The sequence below is a fragment of the Drosophila teissieri genome, chromosome X (genome assembly GCF_016746235.2).
Source record: "Drosophila teissieri strain GT53w chromosome X, Prin_Dtei_1.1, whole genome shotgun sequence".
In the NCBI taxonomy this organism is placed as follows: domain Eukaryota; kingdom Metazoa; phylum Arthropoda; class Insecta; order Diptera; family Drosophilidae; genus Drosophila; species Drosophila teissieri.
In genome coordinates this window covers 3,133,909-3,157,169 of record NC_053034.1, presented here as the reverse complement: position 1 = coordinate 3,157,169, position 23,261 = coordinate 3,133,909, and the positions used below count along the sequence as shown (strand labels likewise).

The window sequence follows — 23,261 nt, the reverse complement described above, 5'->3', positions numbered from 1 at the left end:
CATCCAGATCCAGTTTCAGCTCCAGATCCCGATACAGCTACAGATACAGCTACAGCTACAGCTTCAGATACAGATACAGCTTCAGATACAGATAGAGATACGAATACACAGAGACCCAATCATTCAGTCATTATGATACCGGGGAGTGGCGACCGGGACCGGAAAAGCGGGGCCGGCAGTTTCGGTAGGGCCCTTTGAGTGCGGAAATCAAAGAGGGAAATGCCATAAATTTCCAAAAACGGAAACCACGCTACCCACTCGCCGTGTTGGAAATGCCAATACTGTTGCCTCTAACAGCTCTAAGCTGCAACTCAATAAGCAAATAAACTATATGTTCTAAGTGGTATTTCAAATCAGTAGACACTTTAAATGAATACAAATTAAAAGGCGTTTTTATTCGAACGCTAAGTAGAAACTGCACTTTCCAACAGAATCACATGAAAACACATCGAATCAGAGTGCAGTAAATCAACTGCGAATCGATTAAGCACTAATCGCAGTTTTAATCAATGGATGCAATGCGAACGCAAAACATCCACCAAACAATGGCAAATATTTAGCAGTGCAGATAATGGCAATCACTTTAATATAGATAACAGCTTGGACAATCTGCCGCTAAATGATTACTTGACCATTCCCATCTCAACTTCGATTCCAATATCCAATACGCTGCGAATCACGACATCAATTTGCTGATTGAAAATTTATTATTATCCTTGGAGCAGCGCGAGTGGGCAGCAGCGGGAGAGGGGGCGTGGTCGGGTTGTCTGGGAAGAGGTGAGTAGTAGTTCGAGGGACAGTTTTTATGGGGCGCAACCGAAGGGGCCACGCCCCCTTGTCCGGTTGGTGGAAACGGCTTTTGATTTATCGAACAGTCTACTCTGCTGGCTGCCCAACCGAAAATTGACCGATGGCCATAGGGATTGCTCAGGAGCGCTTAGCTATGGATCCATGTATTAATCCATATATTTCATTTATTTATTTATTTATTTTCCACTTTGAATTTTCTACTTTTGGCAGAGAAATTGCGGTGCAATGTGCAGTTCTTCGTCACACGCGCAATTGTCAAACCAATTCGACGAATCTCCGCTGGTTCACTGCACTCGCACAAAAGGTCAAAAGGACAAGAGGACAAAGGACAGGCCTGCTGGCCGTTGGCTGGCATAATTAAAATATTGGTAACCAATCAAGGATTCTCAGTGGTGTTGGTGCACCCATCGAAATCAAAATGAAAACGGATTTTCAGGCTGCCTGTACTGGGCCTGTGCCTGTACTGTGCTGGTATTATGGGTGCGGATTGCGGACTTGTGGGTGGCGAATATTTGCTCACTGGGGCTGCAAAATTGCGAATTGCAAATTGCATATGCAGTGGCAATGGCAATGGCAATGGCAACGGGTCGCAGGACTCGCAGGACTCGCACTCGTCGTCCTTTTCAGGTGACATGTGCACCTGTGCACCTGTGCATTCGATTTTGCCCTGCATTCGGGCGGGAATTTGCCTTTGAGTTCGTGTGCGGCCTTTATTGGTTTACTTCATCAACTCGAACGACTGAGTGGTTGGGTGGCTTACGGGTGCAGTGGGGCTGCGAGTGGGTGTGGATGGTTGTGGGTGGCGACTTCCACTTCCACTGCCAAGTGGTTGCGAGTCAGTCAGCCCGGCGAGGCGTGTGGAAATTTCATAACGACAGTCCGCAGTGTATATATGCAATATTCAATTGACATTCGCGGAATTTGGTTCTCAAACGCCGTGCAAAAGGGGTACGTCAGTTTTCAGATAAAGTTGATACAAAGATATATACAAACAGCTAATAAGTACAATGCAGAAGTTCATGCTTATTCACAAAAGCAGGCAATAGTTTATTCCCTGTCTCAGTTTTCTTGTCCATTCCCTGTGCTTCACATTTGCCATTCACATTTGGCAGAGTATTCGAGATGTGCTTTGAGTTTTCCGCCAGTTTTCCCCGCTTTTCAGCGCCTTTTGTCTCCAGCATCTTCCCATTTTTTGCGCTGGAACTTCAATTTCCCACTTTCATATGAGTTTAACGGTCGCGAACTTTTTCGATGAAAGAGAAGAGGCTGCAAAGAAGCGGACTTTTCAGTTTTCCGCATCCGCATCCGCATCCGGATTAAGATATGTAAATGCGAAATGATTTTTTGGCTTATTCCCGTATATTCATTCGTAGGTCGAGTATTAATTTGCGCAAACGGAACTGAAGGCTTGACTTCGCTTCTGCTGCCACAAAGTAACAAGGGTAACAAGGAAGAGGTCCAGGGAAAAGTGCACATGTGAGTCGGACTCGTAGTCGTATTAATGACCTTTACTCGACATTGAGCTGGCAGTGCTGACAGTGCTGGCAGTGCGATTGCCATTGCCGTTGAACTATTAATTACGAGCAAACGATGTTTTAAATGCCTAATGATTAATGAACCGATTTTCTAATTACGCTAGACGCGGAATGGCGTTTCCAAAGGGGGGCGGGGGCGGGGGGCGTGGTGCAATGCCAAAACTCGACTTAAACAATTACGAAACAATTAGGGTATGCATTAAGTAATCCGGGTAGTTTATTTGTTTACCCATCGAATGGGCCCAAGTGCTTGTTTTAATTGGGAAAATCCCCATCGAAGTAACTGCTATTTCCATCGAAGATTTTCCCAAAACAAACACACTTTTGGACGCCCAAAACAAATGTGTTTTATACTTTATAGTTCGTTGGCTTGCGTTTAATTTGGCTTTCATTTTATTTGCTGTGCATGGTGGCGACTTTTTTCCGAACGTTGAAGTTGTCATTTTGGGCAAACTTGCCATTAAAAACTTGCCACACATAAATCTCTGCCACCGGGAATCTCAACGAAAAGTGAACCCAAAACGTGCTGCCACAAGCCTCGGTTTCCCAGTTGAGTAGTTATCATCATCATCGCAAATTGGCAAGTGCACGTGGAACGCGTGTCATCGCAGCAGGTTGCCCTTCGCTGTGAGAACTGTAGCAATTTGTTTGTTTGTTTTCCAGTCCTTGCTCTTCTATTTTGCTGCAAAGGGTTTTTAAGGGAGGGGAGGGAAGGATATTCCCCCGCTTGCCCCGGAAAAGCCCTTATTCGCTCGTTTGTTTATGATTAACGCGCGCTAATTTCATTCATTTCGCACTCAATGGCCTCGGCTCTCTCGGGATTTTGGTGCACACTTATGCTTATTGGATTTACTCGAGCGTTGTTGTCAGGGAAATCGCTGGAAATGGGTGGAAATGGGTGGTGGTTTCTGGACTACTGGACTGCGGCTCTGCTGGGTTTTTGGGGTGGACCAACCAACTAAGTAGGTATCTGCAGCAGGACGAGTCCTGAGTTCACACGACCGGCGACCGCAATCATTAACCGTGGGTACGCAGCTACGCGGAGTTTGCGGCCGGCTGATTGGACTTGACTTCGAGGTGTCGGGATACAAAAATCCGTCGATCGGGGAACTAATAATCTTATTAGAATTAATGATGGAATTTCCAATTTGCGGCGACAGGCAGCTGCCGGCGATTTAATGTTAATAAGTGCCGCGTTCCTCGAGTTCCTCAAAATAGGAATTCCTCGCCGGACGTGCGCCAATGCGACTGAGTCCTGTGACACAGATTACGAGGCAACCGAGTGGGTTAGCTTTTCCGTTTCCGTTTCCCTTTCATTCTCCTTCTCCTTCTCCTTTTTGCTCGGCATTTTCCTTTGCCTTAAAGTTGCCCCAAACTCGATTTGTTTGGCTGTGAAATTCCCAAATCAGATATACAATATATATATACATATATGCGCAAGAAGATTCATCTAGCAGCTAATGTGGCACATGAATAGAATGCATTCATTCAACAGCTATTCACTTCGTGCTTAAATCGCACATTGCTGCCTGTCAACGGGTACTTTATCGCCATTATCGCGATTATCGTCGTCATTATCGCTGCCATCTCGATTAACAAGGCGCTCGATGGCCGATTGACCCAACAATCGAAGACGCAACTGCAGGTGTCTGTCGATGACAGCAGTCGACGTTGTTGTTGTTACTGTTGTTGTTGCTGTTGCTGATGTTGTTGCTGCTGCTGTTGTTGTTGTTGTTGTTGCCGTTGTCATCATCATTTTCATTAATGGTAAACCAATCATTTTTCAATTATATTCGCCGCTGGATACAAATTGTCTGATTTGCGTGTGCCAAACCAAAGTTGAATCGTGGCAGGCGCCATGTCACGCCCACCTCTGCAAACCCCCAACGCCCCCTTACCCGACAGACCCCCCACCCCCCATGTTATTTGTTGTTTTGGCGCACACCTCACGCACCACCCACTCAGCACCCAGCACCCACAGAAAACACTCTAACCAACCCACAGGTACCCTGCAGATACATAGATACAATATCTCCATCTATCTATCTCAGATATAAACACTAATATTGTATTACCTTGAATTATCGTTACAGATTACTACATATTGGGATGTAGAATTATCATATATCCCTGCATTATATGGAGCAGAACGTTGCAGAGCAGTCCGTGTTCGCCTATGCCCACTATGCCCAGTGGCTCTAGTAATTTTTTGTGAATTTATTTTGCATTGCGTCAAACCAATTGGAGTGTCATCGGCAGAAGGAATCGCCGCGTGGCGCCACGCCCCCCGCCCAACCCCCTGCAATTGCAACAGTTGATGAAGTGCACAACTTGTGGGTGCGCGTTAAGTTGCGCCATGGCCCAATATAAATAGTCTGGATCATGCTGCGCAGCCCCACAAGTCCACGTCCATTATGCGGCCATAATTCGCTGACAATTCCTCAATTACGTGGAAAGGTGGTAAGCTGGTGAATTGGTAAACTGGCAAACTGGTAAACTGGCAAACTGGTAAACTGATAAACTGGCAAACTGGTAAACTGGCAAGCTGGTAAACTGACAAACTGGTAAGTTGGCAAGTTAACAAGTTGGCAAGTCGGGGGATGACGAGGCTCATTGCCCCCGTTTTCGAACGCCTCTCTGTCGCATTTTACACCCCTCGGGAGCGCTGAACAAAATAGAAACAGAACACAAACGGGCATGTTTTCAATCTATAAAATTAATTTTCTCAAAACCTCTCCTCTCGTTCTGCAAGTGGTTTGTGTTTTGTTTGCTGTTTGCCGGTCGCCAATCGACGGTCGACGTCGACGGTCGCAAGTCCCCAGGGGCACACGAAGCATGCCCCTGAATTGTAAAATATTTTGCCGTTTAAGCCACTTGTTGTTGCAAATTAGCGTGAAACGCGATTAATATTGTCAATTGTCAATTGTGTTTGGATCTCGTTTCAGTTTCATTTTCATTTTCATTTTCAAGCTCATTCTCATGTCTGGGGTTTGGGCTTGGAAAATTGGAAAATATTCGCTGGCAAAGGAGATGAAAGTGCGGATTAGTGGGCCCCACAAATGGAAAATGGAAAATGTCAGCGGGGCAAAAGAAGAAGCGACACATTTTACAAAGTCCTGCGAAGCAACAACATCAATCAATGGCAGCCAGTTGCGTGGTTGCGAATGACCATCAATCAAGGAACGAGTTCTTCTGCGGAGAAGGCCCGTGAAAACTATTTGCCCTAATTGCACAGAGCCGCGCCTAATTTTCCAGCCAGGTAGCAACCCTTTTCCACAGCTTTCCGACTGCTGGACAGCAAACAATGAAAGTGTCAAAACTTCGTCGTTGCTTTTTTAACAAATGGAATGGAGACTCAGCGACTCAGCGGCAGGAAGGAAATTAGTTGGCTCTTTTTTGGGGGGCATAACAAGGCAGCACTAATGTGCCTTACTAATTTCCAGTTAGCCAAGCAATCTAGTTGCAAAGCAAGTGATTCCATCATTTCGAAACTCTCAATATCAATCAAGACATATCAAGACTCCAAAATCCATACATCCCTTAGCCTTGGCAGGGATTCACTCACTCACTCGCTCGCTTTTTTTGGTTGGCTTCTCAAGTGGCCTGCGGTACTTGCGGTGCGAGGAAATTAAGTATAACTCATTATCGCAATCAAGAGACGCAGAAATCCTTTGCCAGCCAGAGCAACAACAACATTATTGTTTGCCCAGCCAGATGAAATCGGATTTGTTGCCTGTTGCACACCAATTTTCTACTCAAAACTTATGACAGCCAATTCGAGAGAACGAACGAAAATTATACAGACACTCGATCGCAAGGGGCCCAGTTGCAGGCCATGACTATTCAGTTTCTCAGCCCATATGTACACACTTATGTACCGTACATACGCAGAGAGACATGAGATGTATGTGCACATATATACATACATACATATGTATGTGTACATATATGTGCAGACATGGAGCTGTGGCACACAACATGCAACGTCGTCTTCATCCTCGTGCTGTGGGGCTTGTTGAAATCAACATCAAACCTTTAATTTGATGATTCTGCAAATAATCCGTAGGAGTCGTTGACGTTTTTTGTTTAACTTTAACCACTCGCTGCCCCAGCGGACTTAGTCTGTTAACTTTTCCGCGCAGTCGAGGCGTGAAAATATAATAACACCTTTTTAATTATATTTGTCTTCCCCCCCGCTTTTTTCAGTGCCCTTTGTTCGGGGACTACAGACAATGCTGCTGCTGCGGCTGCGGCTGCAAAAAAATAAAAGTGAAAGGCATTTCAGACGAGGCGCAAATTAACCAAAATTTGCCATAGTTGCGGAATTAGAGTGATCAGGGCAATCTACGATGGTGATTAGTGTGACCAGGCCTCGTGACTCACACCACACAACACAGTCGCTCTTTCCACCTGAGTTACGCCGTTTTTTCCTCTTTTTTTCCCCTTTTTTTCGAGTTGAATGCACTGCCGAGTGGCTCTACCTCATATGGCAACTGTTCGTTTATGGATTTCCCCTGAGGGTATTTATAGAGTCGCCAATTACGATTCGTATGCCTCCCTTTTTTATTTGGGGGTTTTTTTGGCGGGCCAGTTGCGCACCTCTGACACCGTGAGATATTAGAAAAATAATTGATATATATATTATATGATAGGATTTCACAAATTGAGTATCATTCCAAAACAATCTACAAGTTGTGCTAGAAAAGAGAGCATATTCCCACCTTACTTTGGAGGCAAACAGGAAATTGCCGCAAATGAAAACAATTTCCAAATGACTAATTTTCCGATGTACAAACACAGCCGTTTCTCACACTCACTCTTCGCTCAAAAACATATATAAATATACATATATACAATTGTACATACTATACACTTCTCGACGAGTCCAATCGGTCTGTAATAACGAGTTTTATGTGTGGGAGCTGGAAATTAGACTGGTTGCCCAATCTGGACGATCAACCATCGACCATCGACCATCGACAATCGACGATCGACGATAATGTTTATTGAGTAAATACAAATGCGAGTTAACACATTCCGTTTGAATTGTCATGCGATAATTACGCCTTTCAAAACGCGATAATAGGCCTCATTCAATCGGGGCGATCGAGAGCTCCAACAGATTGCCCTCTTCCTTGGATTTCGATTTCGATTTCGACTTGGATTGGATTGTTGTTTCTTTTTCTCTATTTTTCATTTGGGATCTCCGACTGATCTACTTTGGCCGATGACAGCCGCAGAAAATCGTTGGACTGCGCCTAATTGTTGGATGAGTTTTGATTTGGCTCCAGTGGGGCAGTTAACGTGGAGAAGTGTTTCAATTATCTAGCGTCCGTTTAAGTTGCTGATGCAATTGGGCTCGTGATAAAATCAAGTTGTTTTCCACTTTTGGAGCGTTTATCTGCTCTAGTTTTACCACCTGCATACCTGACTACTCAATGGTTTATCATAAATAATAATGAAACCAGAAAATTAGTCACCCAATTAGTTACATTCGAGTGCAGAGGGGCCAATTAGAAGATCGAGTGGATAGAATGAATGACGGTTGAATGGGTTGGAAAATCTGGGCTTTTTCGTGGGCTGGACAAATGAGCGAGCAGCGTGCTCATTTCGCACTAATAAGTTCGATGATATCTACAATGCGGATGGTAATGGTGATGGTGATGCTGATGGTTATGGTGAGTGCGTGCAAGACGAATCATTACCATCCGCCGTTGAAGTGGGAAAAGCGGCGAAGGTCACGTTTTCGCGCCGTGGGTGGTGTTCGGTGGGTGGGGCACCGCCCGGCATAAACAACAAGCAGCAACCAACAAGCAGCAACAATGGCAAAGGACCCCGCACCACTCGACACAGAAATAAGTGTAATTGCGACAATGTGGCTGCACTTACACGTGTCATCGCAGCATCATCATCCGTTATCCGCTGTCCACCATCCGAATCCGAAAATCGCGGGAACATGCTACGCACTTGCTCCCAGGATTTCGTCATTCACCCCCCGGAAATGCTGGCCCAACGCGTTCCTCCCAAGGGATTCCGTATTCCGCATGCCGTATTCCAGATTCCAAAAGGGAAAGGACCTTCGGACTAACCACAATGGCACATTGTTGCCATTGACTTTCGGGGCAAGGGTGAGGGCAGCCCAGCAAACAGCAAACCGGAAAAGAAAAAAAACAAAAATAAAATACCCCTTGGAAGGACACACATAAGCCTGGGATTACCAGCCGTTTATCAATTGCTCGCTGGCGGTGTGTACCGTGGCACTGTGTAGTAATGGCTTACTAATTACACAAATATGAATATTTAATACTAGAAACCCTTTAATAGGTCACTCTTTCGCCGCCTCGTTCGCCACCCACTTGCTGGTTGCGTTTCCGTTGCATTTTCCTGGAAACCTCCTCGAGTGTGGAAAATTAAAATTCACTCACCCATCCAAAACCACAACCACAAGAAATAAAGGAGAAACAATATAAAAAAACATATAAGTATAAGTATAAGAAATACCAGGCATACGCACACACGATGTCAGGGTTGACATGAGCTCGAAGGTAACACAATACTCCAGGCAGCAACTACTTAAAATGCAATTATATGCATTATTATTCGGCTGCTGGGCGAGTGTATTTTTGTACACGAATACGCGGAATATGCCGATGGTCTGGGGGCCTGCGAGAATCACTGGAGAAAAATGGATGACGACAACGACAACGACGACGACGGGGACGACGAGTATTTAAATGCCCACCTCAGCTACTAATTATTACCAGGAAAAACTCTTGAAATTGACGTTTCATTTTGTGCGGCGGGGCACGTCAACACCCCGCTGCCCATCGAGGGGTTAAGGGGCCACGGGCATCGCGATCCCAGATCCCACATCCCAGATGCCAGATCCCAGATCCCAGAACCAAGTTCCAGTGCAACCAACTCGGCAACTCATCTCCAGACCGCCTGTTTTCACTCAAGAAAGCCAAAATCCAAAATCCAGAACTGGGCACTACTCTCGCCGTGATCGTCGTGATTATGCACATCGAACTGCTGGCAACAGATTAAGGCACTCCAGAAATTATGAAAAAATAATATTTTTCTTGGAACTGATACCATTTTAAACGAATTGGTACTCGGCACAGAGTCAACAAAATGAAGATCATGGGAATGAGGCGAGAGTCCCCTACGAAGACGGCAGAACTGCAGAACGGGGACTGAAGAATGGAGAACGGGGAACGGGGAATGAAGAATGGGGAACGAAGAATGGAGAGCGAAGAATGGAGAACGAAGAACGAAGAACGAAGAATGCACCCAAATGAGAACTGAGGTAGGTAATCAGAGCTGCTGAGATGGATTTTTCAACGCCAACTTGCGATTTCTTAACTCGAGTTACAACTTATGTCAGCACAAAGGAGCTTCGCCAGTTTAGAGATCTATGCTTTAGGTAGTATCTTCTATAGTGTGCAGATTTTGGAGCTGATTTGGCTACTTTTGGTGATCCTTCGCCAGATCTGGTTGGGCATCTCAGGCGGCGGCAACGCGGACGGTGTTGCGTCAAGTGGCAGCATCGGCCAGTCGACCTGTCTGCCACAAGTCTGCCGAGCTGCCAGCTCTTTGGGCCCCTCATTTTCGGGTTCCCAGGCTTGAAATCCCCGGCGATCTTATATATACATATATGTGTGTGTGTGTGTGTGTGCCAATCGGAGGAGGACTGTGGCTACTCCGATGACTCCACAAACCGAGAGTGGTCCCACTCTCTGACTCGCATTCGCATTCATTTCCATTCGGCGGCCCTCTCTATTCAGACATTCTTCACTTGGAAGCGTCGACACTTCAGTAAATTAGTTTCGTAGAACTTCCAAGACCCACCAAGGCCCACACTAAGCGGCATTTCCACCGAACACTTGGAGAAAAATCGAAGCCACAATCTGATGCCAATTATATGTACATAGTTGCTCGATCTGAAAACCGTCAGCTGCCGCATCCGAACGACTGTATATATTCGAATATATATATTCGATCCAATAAGGCGGCAAAAACCCATCAAGGGCTTTCAAAGTCAACTCAAAAAGCGAATGTATAATTTCGCCTCGAAATTCTTGCGGGGTTGGAAATTTATTCACACAGAAACGTGTAATTACCCAGACACAAAACACAGCAGAATCAGCAATGCACACACTCTCTCTCACACACACACACACACACAGACACTCACTAACACAAGGCCAAGCACACACACATACCTCGAAAATTGGCAGCACAAAAAGTTCACTTCAAGTTCGTCTCTCTTTGCTGCGAGCGAGGAACAGTTGAGGAAAAGTTCGGGGCGAAGGTGGGGAAAAAGGTGGGGGTAGAGAGCCTGGAAAAAGTGGGCGGTGGGATATGGGTCGTGGGCGTGGCAGACGGGGCTGCTGCTACTGGCATGGAAAATTAACAATTTTTCAATTAAAATCAATACGGAGTGTGTACTTGTAGCCGTAGTTTCCTTTTTCGCCTTGCAGGGTTAAGGTGGGCATTGTGGGGCTAAGGGGCGCAGAAGTGGGCGTGGTTCTGCTGTCAGGGTAATCTGCATACGTGCCTGTGTGCGTGTGTGTGGGTGTGTGGGTGTGTGTGCACTTCATGAAAATAGCTTAAGTGCCTGAAAATATGCAACGCATTCGACGAGCCAACTTTGCTTCTGTGTGTGTGTGAGTGTCTGCGTGCGTATGTGTGTGGAAGATACCAGCTGCATGTGTGTGTGTGTGCGGTTGTAAGGGTGTGTGTTTATGTTTGTTTATGTATGTGATGTTAGTTTTTCGGGCGCCGCTGCTGTCATCACGCTGGAGTAAAATTCTAAAGCTTTTTTGGCTCAAATAGTGCTGTTAGTTTCAATGACACTGTATGTGTGTGTGTTCGTTGCACTGGAAAAAAACACGAAGAGGTGTTGTACCTACATTTATTTATGCAAAACTACGTTTTATATTCGACAGCTGGTTTTCTTTTCATCGCATACTCTTCGACACCTCAGTCGATGACTTGCCAACTTAAGAGATATAAATTACCACATTTTTTCTCTCTGTGTGCTGCTGACTCCCCTCATCGTTCTTGTACTTGTGCATCGTTTTGCGGTTGTTTCGGTCTTATCCAGTATTTTTTGGCCGTCTAACTGTTGAGTCCTTGCCCCCTGCACACATACTCACTCACACACACACACACACACACACTGTGCTTGTGGATGTGGAGAGGGGTAGGGGGTGAGGGGGACAGTCAAGGATAGACTCCATTTGTGGGCACCGCAAACAACGTTAAATGCAAATTTACGCTCCTGCCACTCCTGCCACAAACTGGCGTACAACTAGCGTAGCGCCCACACCCCTTTATGCCCCGAGTATCCACCCCCTCCCCCTCTCCTCATGGGTTTTCCACCCATTTCCCCCCCACTAAAACACACAGCTGTGCACACAAAATGGCCGTGCTTTGGCGCCATTGCTTCACTCCAGTTGTCCTTCGCTCCTGACTCCTTGCCGTTCTTGCCGTTCTTGTTGTTCTTGCTGTTCTTGTTGACTATTGCCGTTATTGCCAAGTTGAAGAGAGACGGAAAACCCCAAAGCGGCGAGGACGAGAGGAGGGGCGGGGCGGGGCGTTGTGGGGCGAAGGGTCGGGCAGCTCCAGTGGCCAGAATTGAAGTGTTAGTAGTAATGCTACTAATTGGACTCGCTTTTAGCAACGCTTCATGTGCCCCCAAGCAATCTCGATCCCGAGGACCCAATCCCAATCCCAATCCCAAAGCCAGAGCTTCTTCAAAGTGCTCTACATACATATATACATACATACACAGTGTGCGTGTGGGTGTGAGTGTCCTTCTCGAAAATCTATAATTGGAAAATTTTACACACTCGAACATCAATTTCAACAGCAGCGTGCAGCATGCCAGTTGAAATGCTGAAATGCCAGTCGATATGCGGATAATAGGCCGGGGGGCAACAGTGGGTTAATTACGTGCCAGCGATATATATTTTAATTGCCAGCGATCATGATAATTCTGTTTGCAGCTGCTCTCTAATATAGGTACACTTTAATTTAGATGGTCACTTTTTACACTTTTACATCAATTGCCAGCAAATCGTTCACTTTCAACACTTTCTTCCCATTATATTACACTTGTTTTGCGAGAATCCTTCGGCCGATGGCTTGTTAGCTAATATTTAATGGCCGGGAATGGCTTGAAGAGTCTGCCATTAGCAAACCGGCGAAAATCCGCGATAAAATCAGCGATTTCGAAACCATCCGTTCGACGATTGCGTACCTAAAGCAATTGAGTGAGCGAGGTGAGTGGTTAAAAAAGGGCAAATTCGCCAAGAAATCGCGCCATAATTACTCTTGTTTTTTTCTGTTTGCTAATTAAACACACATACACACTCATAGTCCTTTTGGGGTTTGCCTTTTAAGGGTGGCAATTTGGCTCAACTGAAGCTCACTCGATGCACGCACACTCACACACACACATACACACATACACACAGCGTAGAGTCCATCTCGCTCACTCGCGCGGGCGAGGGACTTAGAACAATAACGGCCATTAAAATGCTTAATTATAAATTCGCAAACGTTGCTGAAAATTTCTACGTTTTTCCCCCGCCAGCCGTCCGTCTCACTCACACCCTATCGCCGTCTCACTTGCCCAGCGTGAAGCGAACGTTAAATGATTTCCGCATTTTGCGTTGTTCGCAAAGCTGTGCACACACACTTCTACCTACATATGTATGTGTGTATGTCCCTTGCAATGCAATTTTTTCAGTGGCTTTTACCTTGGCTTTAACTGTTTTAGGCAAAAATCGTTTATTGTATCGAAAATATCGCAATACTATCGATTATCTCAGCAATAACTATCGATTGAGCTATAATCCAGTGTTAAATGAGCTTTAAAGCAGACTAACCATACCCTTCGACATATAGAGAGTAAAGAAGTGCAAAAGTGGAGAGCCTCCGATCGAAGGAGCTGCACTTGAGATTCCTCTCCTGATTGCCGCTTATGGCTCTGATGACTCTGCACACACACACACACACACACACACACACAGCAACTGAAAGAGGTGTGAAAAATCAGAAAAAATCAGAAAAATCAGGGCGGAGACATCCAAACAAGCGTATGCGAATTGAAAAGACAAAGACAAAGACAAAGACAAAGGAAATGCAAATTGCTTGTGGCCGCCTTTCTGTTTTGCCAACAGCAAACACCTACTCGGCGGCGGATGTAATTAGTTTGTTAATTCATTAGGGGAATAATGCGAGCATAAGTTGGCAGTTGGAAGTTGGATGTGGAAGTGGAAGTGGAAGGAGTGGAAGTCTGAAGACGAGAGACAATGCCCGCATATCGGATTACGCGGACAAGCGACGCTGACTCACCTGTATGCGATCCTCGGGCAGTTCGGTCTTCAGAGACAGCATTTCGCGGGCATAGACGTCGGGATAGTGGGCTTCCTTGAAGGCCTCCTCCAGTTTCTCCAGTTGGTAGCTGGTGAATATGGTGCGGCTGTGTCGTCGCTTCTTTTTCTTCTTTTTGCTATTCGCTCCCACTCCGAAGCCATTCAAGCCATTCAAGCCGTTCAAGCCCTCCATGCCAAAGTCCTTGGGCGCCAGGGAGCCTGCAAGAAATGAAATTCAAAGAATTATAATCCCTTTTTCCTTTTTTTACTTTCCCCAAAAAAAACACCTAGGCAACCTAGGTTCCCAACCAGCAGCCACTTACAACATGCGCGCCTCCTTCTGCCAAATAAATCTTAATATATTCTTGTCAAATTAGTTGACGAGAATCCCACGACCCGATGCCGGAAAACATGTGGCGCTGAAGCGCGACTTGAAGTGGTTTTGGCGGCTTGTTGTTTTAATATTTAATAATTGTATCTAGTTTCCCACTTGTCTGCAGTTTATCTCCTGTCACACACATCATCTTTTGTTCCAAGGAAAATCCCACTTGAGGCTGTGAGGGCTGTGAAAAGCGGGGAAAAGTGAAAGCGTCGAAGGAGGATGGCACTGCTTTGGGGATCCCGATTTCGTTCGTTTTCGGATCGAAGGAAGGAGCTGACAGCCGCTGACAGGCGCGATTTGAGTTTTCGATGAGTGGCAGTCGAGTTTTTGCACAGTGAAAAAAGTGGGCAACATTCATTGGGGATTTAAATACTGCAGTTAAACCAAAATATGTATAACTTCGGCGCGGTAAGCCAATGTTTCGCAATGCAGAAAAGGTATTACCAAGCGATTTTAGACATACACACTTTCCTGTGTGCACACAAAGTTGAGCGACCTGCAAACGAGTTGAGGATGCTGATGAGTCTGGGGACTGAGGATTGAAGATTGCAAATTGAAGATGAGCCCAAGACTGGGGATCGAAGCCACTTGGCGGATTGAGAAACCGAGTGCTTCGAGGGCTGCCAAGCAGCCTTGTTCCTTGTTTTGGCCAAAAAACGATCTTGCAGCCCGAAGCACCAGGAAAACGTTAATGCACAGTTCGGTGATCGAGTGGTCTGGACCACTCCGCAGTTTGGAAAGTACGCAAAAGTATGGAAAAGTATGGAAAAGTATGGAAAACAAAACACACACGACCAGCGGCGCATTCGTGCAGCCAGAGAAGGAAAAGAAAAACAAAAACAAAACAGAAAAAAAAAGCAGGGAAAAAACATTTCGCATTGAAATTCGATATGAAGAATGAAGTAGAAGCAGACTGTTGTGGCGGCTGACGAGTTGTTCAAGTGAACTCTCATCCTCATCCTCAACCTCATCCTCATTTTCATTCCCATTAACATTCCACTTCCCGCCCGTTTTTCCCACTAAATGTGCGTGAAAAATATCTGCGTTGCTGCTGGTGAAAATGCGTGTAATGAATGCTGAAAATTGCATCTTGAATTACCGCGCAAAAATGCAATTCACTAGAAGAATTCCAGAATTCAAGGTGTGTTGAGGGAAATTTAATTGTTGTGCCTGTTTGTGGCAACGAAATCGATTCAAGTGTGTATTTCACGGTCAGTATTTAATTGATCCATAGCACCTGCTCTTGTTATATATATACTTTCACATTACTAGCGATATAATTGGCTTTAATAATTCTAAATATTATACGTATGAATAGCGAACACAAATGTTAGGAATAAGTTAATTTGGAAGCGCACAAAAGTAGGCAACGTCGAATTTCTCGCTAGCTTTTAATGAGCTCATGCACACACGCACACACACACACTCACACACACACATAGACTGGAAAACCCCGCATGCCAACATGCACACACACACACACACTCACATGCATCACAACATATTAGCAATTAAAATTTTCTTAGTTAATTACTTTAAGCAGACGACGACGAAGGATGAAGGATGGAAGGACGAAAGGACGAAAGGATGTCGGCGACGTCAGCTGGGAAAAATGCCAGAGCAAAAAAATGTCGCCATCCAAATGAAAGGCGACAACATTCCTCCATCTCTCTCGCTCTCGCTCCAGTTGGCGTCCTCTCTCTCTCTCTCTCTCTCTTTCTTGCCCACTCACTTAGCCGCACAAAGAAAGTTGCGCCTTCTCTTTCTTGCGTGGCAAGTGAGTTTTATGAAATTTATGCGCATTTCACTAGAAAATTTAATTAGGAAATCTAATTTGCTCAAAAGCGCATAAAAAATGTTGTCGCTTCCAAAGGAGGGAGTAGGGGGGAAGCGGGAAGGGGGTGGGGGGGGAGTTGACTTCCGCCCCCAATCCCGCCGAAATTTCACCATCTCTGTCCCCATTTCCCTTTCCGTTTCCGTTTCATGCCACGGCGTTCCTCCTCTGACTTGTTCATTTTGTGAGCTGAGCTGCCGCCTTTTTGTTGGCTAGCTTAAGTTACTGGAAGAAAAATGTGCACATTTTGATTCGCTGCTCATTAGAAGTATTATTTTTCACTTTCTGTCAGTGTGGAAAGCGCTTTTATTCCATTGAAATAGGTGATAAGAAATATTGATAAGGATATTGCTAAATATATAGCTGCATACTTTTCGACACTTTCACCAGTCGTTTGCAAATCGTAATGATTTCTGTGACATTGAGACGCTGATGAAAAAGTACCCAACAATGTTTCCGGTGTGGCTTTTCCTCTGCAGAACCCCCTGTTTTCCCCCTTTCGCCCCTGCTCCTGTTTCTGTTCCTGCTTCTTCCGCCCAATTTTCGCCCCTCTGCCCGCCCGCCCACTTTGCCGCGCACTTTCCCCATTTCCACGCCATGCATCAAGTAACCAACAAAATGACTAATTCCTCGTCTCTGTGTTGGTGTGCAGCGGTTGCGTGTGCGCTAGTGTGTGTGAGTGTGCGTGTGTGTCGCATAAACAGTTGCATGGCAAAATACGCTAATAAAGTGGCTGAGTTGCTGGCAACGCGGCAGCGGCGCAGCTGCGCAGTCGACGCCGGCAGAGGCGGTGGCAGCGACGACGACGTCATCGTTGAAGGGGCATTCGCAATCCGCAATTTGCATTAGCACCCAAAGTGGCTGCGTTTTTGTGCATGTGTGTGGCTTTCGTTGGCAGTGTGAGTGTATGAGTGTATGAGTGTGTATGTGAGTATGTGTATGGGTGTGAGTGTGGGTGTGAGTGTGAGTGTCCTGTGAACTGCCATTCGGATATTCGCTTATTTTCGTACGCTTTTTTCGTACTAATTAGAAACGAAATTGAATTATTTGCTTGAGGAATCAAACAGAAGCCACAAACGCAAAAAATCAGAAAGAGGCTACGGTGAGTGGACCAGTAAATGCTCCAATTAACAGCTTTGATAGCTTGCTTTTTGATGCCGTGGGTTAATTTCAGGCTGCCGGTGCAAAAGTTACTTGATCATCAGCCTCATTATCAGTGCATTCCATTTTATGAAATAGGTAAGATATATGCCTACTAATTAAATCACACATCAGTGTCAAACAAAGTGCAAATACATAAGTACATGTGCAATGATACAACATTCGCATGACCTTTATTTCGAATGGATTTCCCACCGCTTTTCAGTGTGTTTTCCAAGAATATCTGATTACCGCAGGCAATTATTGTGGGGAAAATAGTGCAAATTGTACGCGGAGTGTGCAGTTTCCCTCTATTAACCCATATCTAACTTTTTCGCTATCATCACATCCGCTGAATTTCCTGCACTTCGTTAACGCTGCAAAAATAGAGCACAATTTTCACGTGCTGCGGAAAAGTGAAAGAGCAAATAGTTTTAGTGGCAGTATAGCTGCTGTTGTTGCAACTTCTGTTTTCCCATATTGTTGTCACTGTGTAGTGTTGTTGCTGTTGTTGTTGTTGCTGTTGTTGTTGTTGCTGCTGCTGGCGGCGGAGGAAAAGCGCTTTGCACTTAAAGTTCGCTGAGTTCGCTTGGGTTGGCGAAGCGGAATGAAGAAAAGAAAGGCAAGGTGGCCTAAAGTGTGCCCAAAAACGAGTAAAGGTTTAAGAGGCTGTGCCGTCAACTTGGCTATTTCTCAGTTAATTTTAACACTAATTTCGCAGAGAATTGTGCAGCTTTTTCTTTTTAAACATATATTTTTAAGCAGTAATTACTTAAACGTTACACATGTAGAGTTATTATACTTGTAACTCAGTTATTTGCCTGTATGCTGCGAATAATTAGTAATTAAGACACCTTTACAGGTGTTTTCGGGTACTTCCCCTGCCTAACTTTCAGCCAAAGCCGACAGCACTGCGAGAAATTGCTGGTGCTGGTGGCAGCAGCCGTCGCGTTAACCAACTTTGACACAAAGCTGGCTAAAACGCTGCCGCCCAAAGGGGAGGGGGGTAAGCTACCAGTGCGCCTGCTTTTAAATGGTGGCATTGAGGACGAAGAAGAGTGGGTGGAAACTGGCGAAACAATGCAGTGCAATGCCGAAGAAGCAGGAGCAGCAGTCACTCGACGACAAGCAAGGAATCTAATTAACAATTTTCCATTGAGTGCGCAAATTACGAGGAACAGGCACAGAAAGCGGAGCAAAGCGGCAGGCCGACGGCACTGATAGACAGAGACGGCACTAGCAGTGGCACAGTGGCAGAGAGAGATGGCAACAGGGTCGTAGAGGGAGCAGGCACGCAGACAGGAGCAATTAGACGGCCACGAATGCCGGACAATGTCAGAGCGAGTTTTCGTAGTGAATGCCAGCCGAAGTCATCGACTTTTTGGGCCACAAGTGCCCGAAATTTGCATTACCTACTGATACTGGTACAGAATATATTTCGCATTATAAATTAATTAAAATAATTAATCGAAATCAATATGTGAAATACATATACCTGGGCTGAATCGAGCAAATTGGTATATGGAAACCTGTTTGTTGCAACTAACTGCCTGTTTTCCGAGGAAACAGATATCTTCATTGATTCTGTGACTAATTCACTTTGTTCACCGGCTGATCCTTAACCCTTGCCACCACCCCAAACCCATCAACATGTACATACATACATACACATACGTGTACATACGTGTGTGTGTTAGCCCATCTTGCGCGTTTTATCACCCTGACATATTCACCTATTCAGTCAACTGGTGCGCTGTGAATTGCGATTGGTTTTGCCTCACACATGTGTGCTGAATGTGCGTTGGTTTTATTTATTTATTTTTTTTGTGCCGCTGTTTGTCTTGCGTGTTTCAATTAAGCCGTAGAATTTTCTCGGGGGCCTGTGCTTTCGACATGGCCAGCAAATAAAACTTAGACACGCTCGAAAGAAAGGATTGTGGATTGTGGATTGTGCGGGGGTAACGCAATGCCACGAAGGGGGAAAAAATGCCAATTAAAATCTTAGCAATGACAAGTGCAACACGATGGTGCAACAGCCACCGCTTTCCACTTTCCACCTCCCACTTCCCACTTCCCACTTGCCCACTTTTCCATCCAAGCAACAGCAATCTCCCATTTTTCAAGGCAAATTGCCCTACTTGTCAGTCTCTTGGCTTCTTCGCTTTTTCCTTGGCTTTTGTGTAATCTTGTCTTGCAATCTGCTCGCAGCAAATGGCTCAAAAGTGCCTGCCATCCCGCCATTCCGCCACTCCGCCCACTTTTCCTCTGGAAGAATGCAGGCGTCGAGTGGAAGACTTAAGCAGGGCACTTCGCCCATAAAAACAGAATGGAAAGAATGCGCGGCCAAGTGGCCAAGTTCGTGTTGCCTGGCCCAGTCAGAGATTAGAGTCTTAGAAGAGCCCACTGCACGGCAGCAACATCGTCAGCAGCAACATGCAACAGCAGCAGTGGAAGCAACATCAACTTCAACTTCATTCAACTTCAGTAGCAGCAGCAACAGCAACAGCGACAAAAGGGCAATTAAGTAGGCCCAAGATGTCGGCAAAAAGAGTTAAGAGCCACCAAGTGGAGCCTCGGATGAAGCAAACAATCATAGGATGTCTTACATTTAAGCCACGACTAAGCCTTCCACTTTGGGTTTTAGTTTTGAAAAAGAAAAAAAAACAGTTTAAAGGCAGATGAAATATTTCCAAACTTGTTGGGAGGATGCTTTCGATTCAGGTACTTGATCAATTTGTGCCAATGTGCGAACTTTCAGCGCCTTTCAATTTATTGGAACCCCTTTCCACCCCTTTTCCCCCCTCGAATTCCTGGCCATTCCGCTTATGCCATCCTTTGAACCAGTTTCCAGGATCCTTTCTTATTAGACAAGTTTATGTGTGCGCTTCGCATTTCTTTCGCCTTTTGTTCTGGGATTCCCCCTGCGTTTGTGTTTGTGTTTGTGTTCGTGTTCGTGTGTGCCGCCGTCGAAAGGGTTAAGGCGGAAAGAGACGGCACGAGCGAAGAGTGAAAGAGAGGGCGGCACAGGACGACAGGACGTGTGAGGTGGCGAGGATGTGAGGTTGTGTGAAGAGATGTATGCGCGTGCAAATTGCGTATAAAAGCGTATGTTGAAAATATTTATTGCCCGTTACGAATGCAACAAAATGAAAATGGAAATTTCATTATTTGACTTTTTTTCTCTCGCATGTGTGTGCGCGTGTGTGTGTGTGTGTGTTTGTGCGTGTGTTTTCCTCGTTTTTTCGTTAGCTAAATTGTTTATTTTATTAGCAATTTGGAGAATTTATGTGCGCGACATGTGAAATTTGCGCTTCACCCTTTGCCCTCTGCCCACCCCCCCCTGCTCCTTCCCCCTTGCCCCTGCCCACTGCCCCTTGGCCACGCCCCCCGGCCGCAGGACCTGAAGCATCCGGCGGCATCCATGACTCAAATTGAAGCGCAGGAATGCCCATTAATTAGGACGAAGCGCGCGTCTGACGCCCTCTGTTGGTCAAAGGATATTCGGATATTCGGCGCTTTTTTGGCCCTCGTTTTTGCGCAGGATTGCGCCAGAGGGATTGCAGTCCGAGGAGTCCAGGATATATGGCCTACCTTTAGGCTTCCCCCCAAAATTTGATTATCCCCGGCGATTGCAATTAAGCATGTGAACTTACCGGGCAAACAAGTTCCGGCTCCTGCGGCGAAGCTTTTAAGCTGCGGAAATCCTGCAATGAAACGGAAAATCACCCATGAATGTGCGACTATACAATGTGTAATGTTGTTTATTAATTGCTATGTTAAAACTGATGGATTCTGGATTTCAGATACCAGGCGAACAGAAATGTCAGGAGGTGGCCAACGATCATTTCGTTTCTAGTAGACACCTACTGCTAATTATGATCGCCTGGTGCATAAAGTAATAAATTGGGACTTTTTTAACGAATTTTGATTCGATTTTGTTGGGAAAATTGAGAGATTCTGCAGGCAGCAGTCGCGTTGGTATTTTTGCATTTATTAGCTCGACAAGAGCCTTCGAATTAACACTTAAAGAACTGAGAAGCAGAGCGTTGCAAGCACATGGCATTTTGAGTTTGTGCACATGCACTGAAGAAAAAACTGGGGGGAAATCACTAAAGTAGAGTAAGAAATGGTGTGAAAGAATATATAATTAAATTGTTAGCACAGACAGACACCAAGGCAATCACTTTTAGATAGAAAATGTAAGGCTTAAAGTTTTGATTGCTCAAAACTGGCTGACTTTTCTCGCAGTGCGCTGCTGGCACTCAGAAATGCAAATCGGCGACCTCGATGTCGAAAACGAGGCAGGCACTCCTTGCAGTCTTAACCCCTATCTGGCCCTGCCAACCCCTCTGGACCCCACACCACACACCGCACACCCCCCTTTGCAGTGAGCGAGTGACATATCAAAGCAAAATCAAATTTGACAGACAACCGCGCTAATTTCTGCTCGATGTTTCATTGTTTCAAGGCGTTCGTCTCGTTCGAGTTCGTTGTGGTTTGCTTTTGGTTTTGGTTTGCTTCTGGCTTTGTTTCGTGGCTCGAGAAGGGGAATCGGAATCGGAATTGGGATTCGGATAGGGAAAGGGAAAGGGATCGGGATCGGGATTGGGATTTGGATGGCGAACTTGGAACTGAAATTGGGACGCTAACTGAATACGTCAATTGTTTTTTACGGTGACGCATTCGCATTCGCAATCGCAATCGCAGTCGCAATCGAGAACACAATGAGCGCTCGAGACCTCGACATATGCCAACAATAATAACGATGATGGTGATGATGATGATGATGGTGATTATTATGTCGACAAACAAGCCGCATTTATTAGCTCTCTACCAGTTGAGAAATACCAGTTGCCGATGAAATTCGATATTACTTCTCTGAAGAATTGCTGAAACAAAAACGAGGCAAAAAAAAAAGAAAAAAAACAAAAAACAAAGTGGGAAACTGCAAGTGACGAAGTATTTATAAACTGATTAACGCTCGACAATAGCTGATATGGGTCGCAATGCAAACTGCAGGCATTGGGGTAGATATGGGAAAATATGGGAAAATACCAGGGAATCGGGGAATCAGGGAAACGGGGATTGAGGGATTCAGGGATTCAGGGAATCGGGGAGCCAACGGCGGACCGCACAAGGCGATCGTGGAGCGTGTGGGTCGTGAGTTCATGATGCAAAGTAGCCGAAGTAGCCAAAGTGTCCATCTATATACTCGCCATATACACTCGAACGTCGTGAGTGATAGAAAATCAAGTGAATTAATTAAAGCACAGCGCTTTGCGCACGAGCAATTCAAATGAGCACGGAATTTGTGTCAAATTGAATACTATCGTATTTCAAATATGAGCTAAAAAGTGCAGTTTCCTATTGAAGCCAGCTGTAAGCTCAATTAGCCCAGAAAAAAAAGCAGCCAGTGAATAGGCAAACGTTCAGCCATCGCTTATGTGAGCCGAGTGCTTTCGGCCAGGTGAATCACTTCGTGGCCACAATTGAAACAAATTTCAGTCGAAAAAGTGCTGAGTAGCCACTCCAAATAGCCAGATAGATGGCCATGCCATGAATAATTAGCAGTCGTAGTTCGTAGTTGTTGATGGTTGCTGTTTCGAGTTGAGTTGCTGCTGCTGGACAGTGAAAGCAGCCAAATTCCGAGTTCACATTCGAATTCGAATACAAACTCAAATCAAAATCAAACTCAAAATCCAAATCCGTACCGGAATCCCACTTTCGAGCCGCTGAAGAAGCAAAGCGGCCGCCGAGGAAACTCAAGTGCCAAATCGTGTTTATTTGCGTTATAAAATTAGCGCAGTGCAGAGTCGTCCGCCAAGGGGTTCACATGCTCGATCGATGCTCCCACAAATCCCCCCAAAATCCAGAAAAAGGCACCCCCCCTCAAATGGCGCCCCTGCAAGTCGCTGGCTGTGCAGTCAAAGTGAGTCGAGCTTTTGGGGCACGAATTGCCCGGCTCTGATTGCCATGTGACGGGGCACAAAATCCGGCTTATGAATACATGAATACGAATGCGAATACACTGGCCAACTAGACTCGAATACGAATGACTGCTCTCTATATTGTCGGGAAATTATCGGCGTTTTTCACCAGCAAGCTGGTTTTGCAGCGATTTGAATGGGTTAAGTATATATAATATAAACTACTAATGACGAACATAATTAACG

The 23,261-nt window shown here is 45.5% G+C and overlaps 1 protein-coding gene across 2 annotated transcripts in view; it reads right to left on the bottom strand.

The window, feature by feature from the left end:
- Positions 1 to 23,261, bottom strand: part of LOC122624353 (AF4/FMR2 family member lilli) — a 32,624-nt gene that overhangs the window by 5,117 nt on the left and 4,246 nt on the right. For both annotated transcript variants that reach the window (XM_043803860.1, XM_043803861.1), the window contains exons 2-3: positions 20,742 to 20,792; positions 13,713 to 13,951 (exon numbers count right to left, since the gene is read on the bottom strand). In XM_043803860.1, coding sequence (XP_043659795.1) covers positions 13,713 to 13,951; positions 20,742 to 20,792 — 290 coding nt within the window. The remainder of the gene's footprint in view (positions 1 to 13,712; positions 13,952 to 20,741; positions 20,793 to 23,261) is intronic.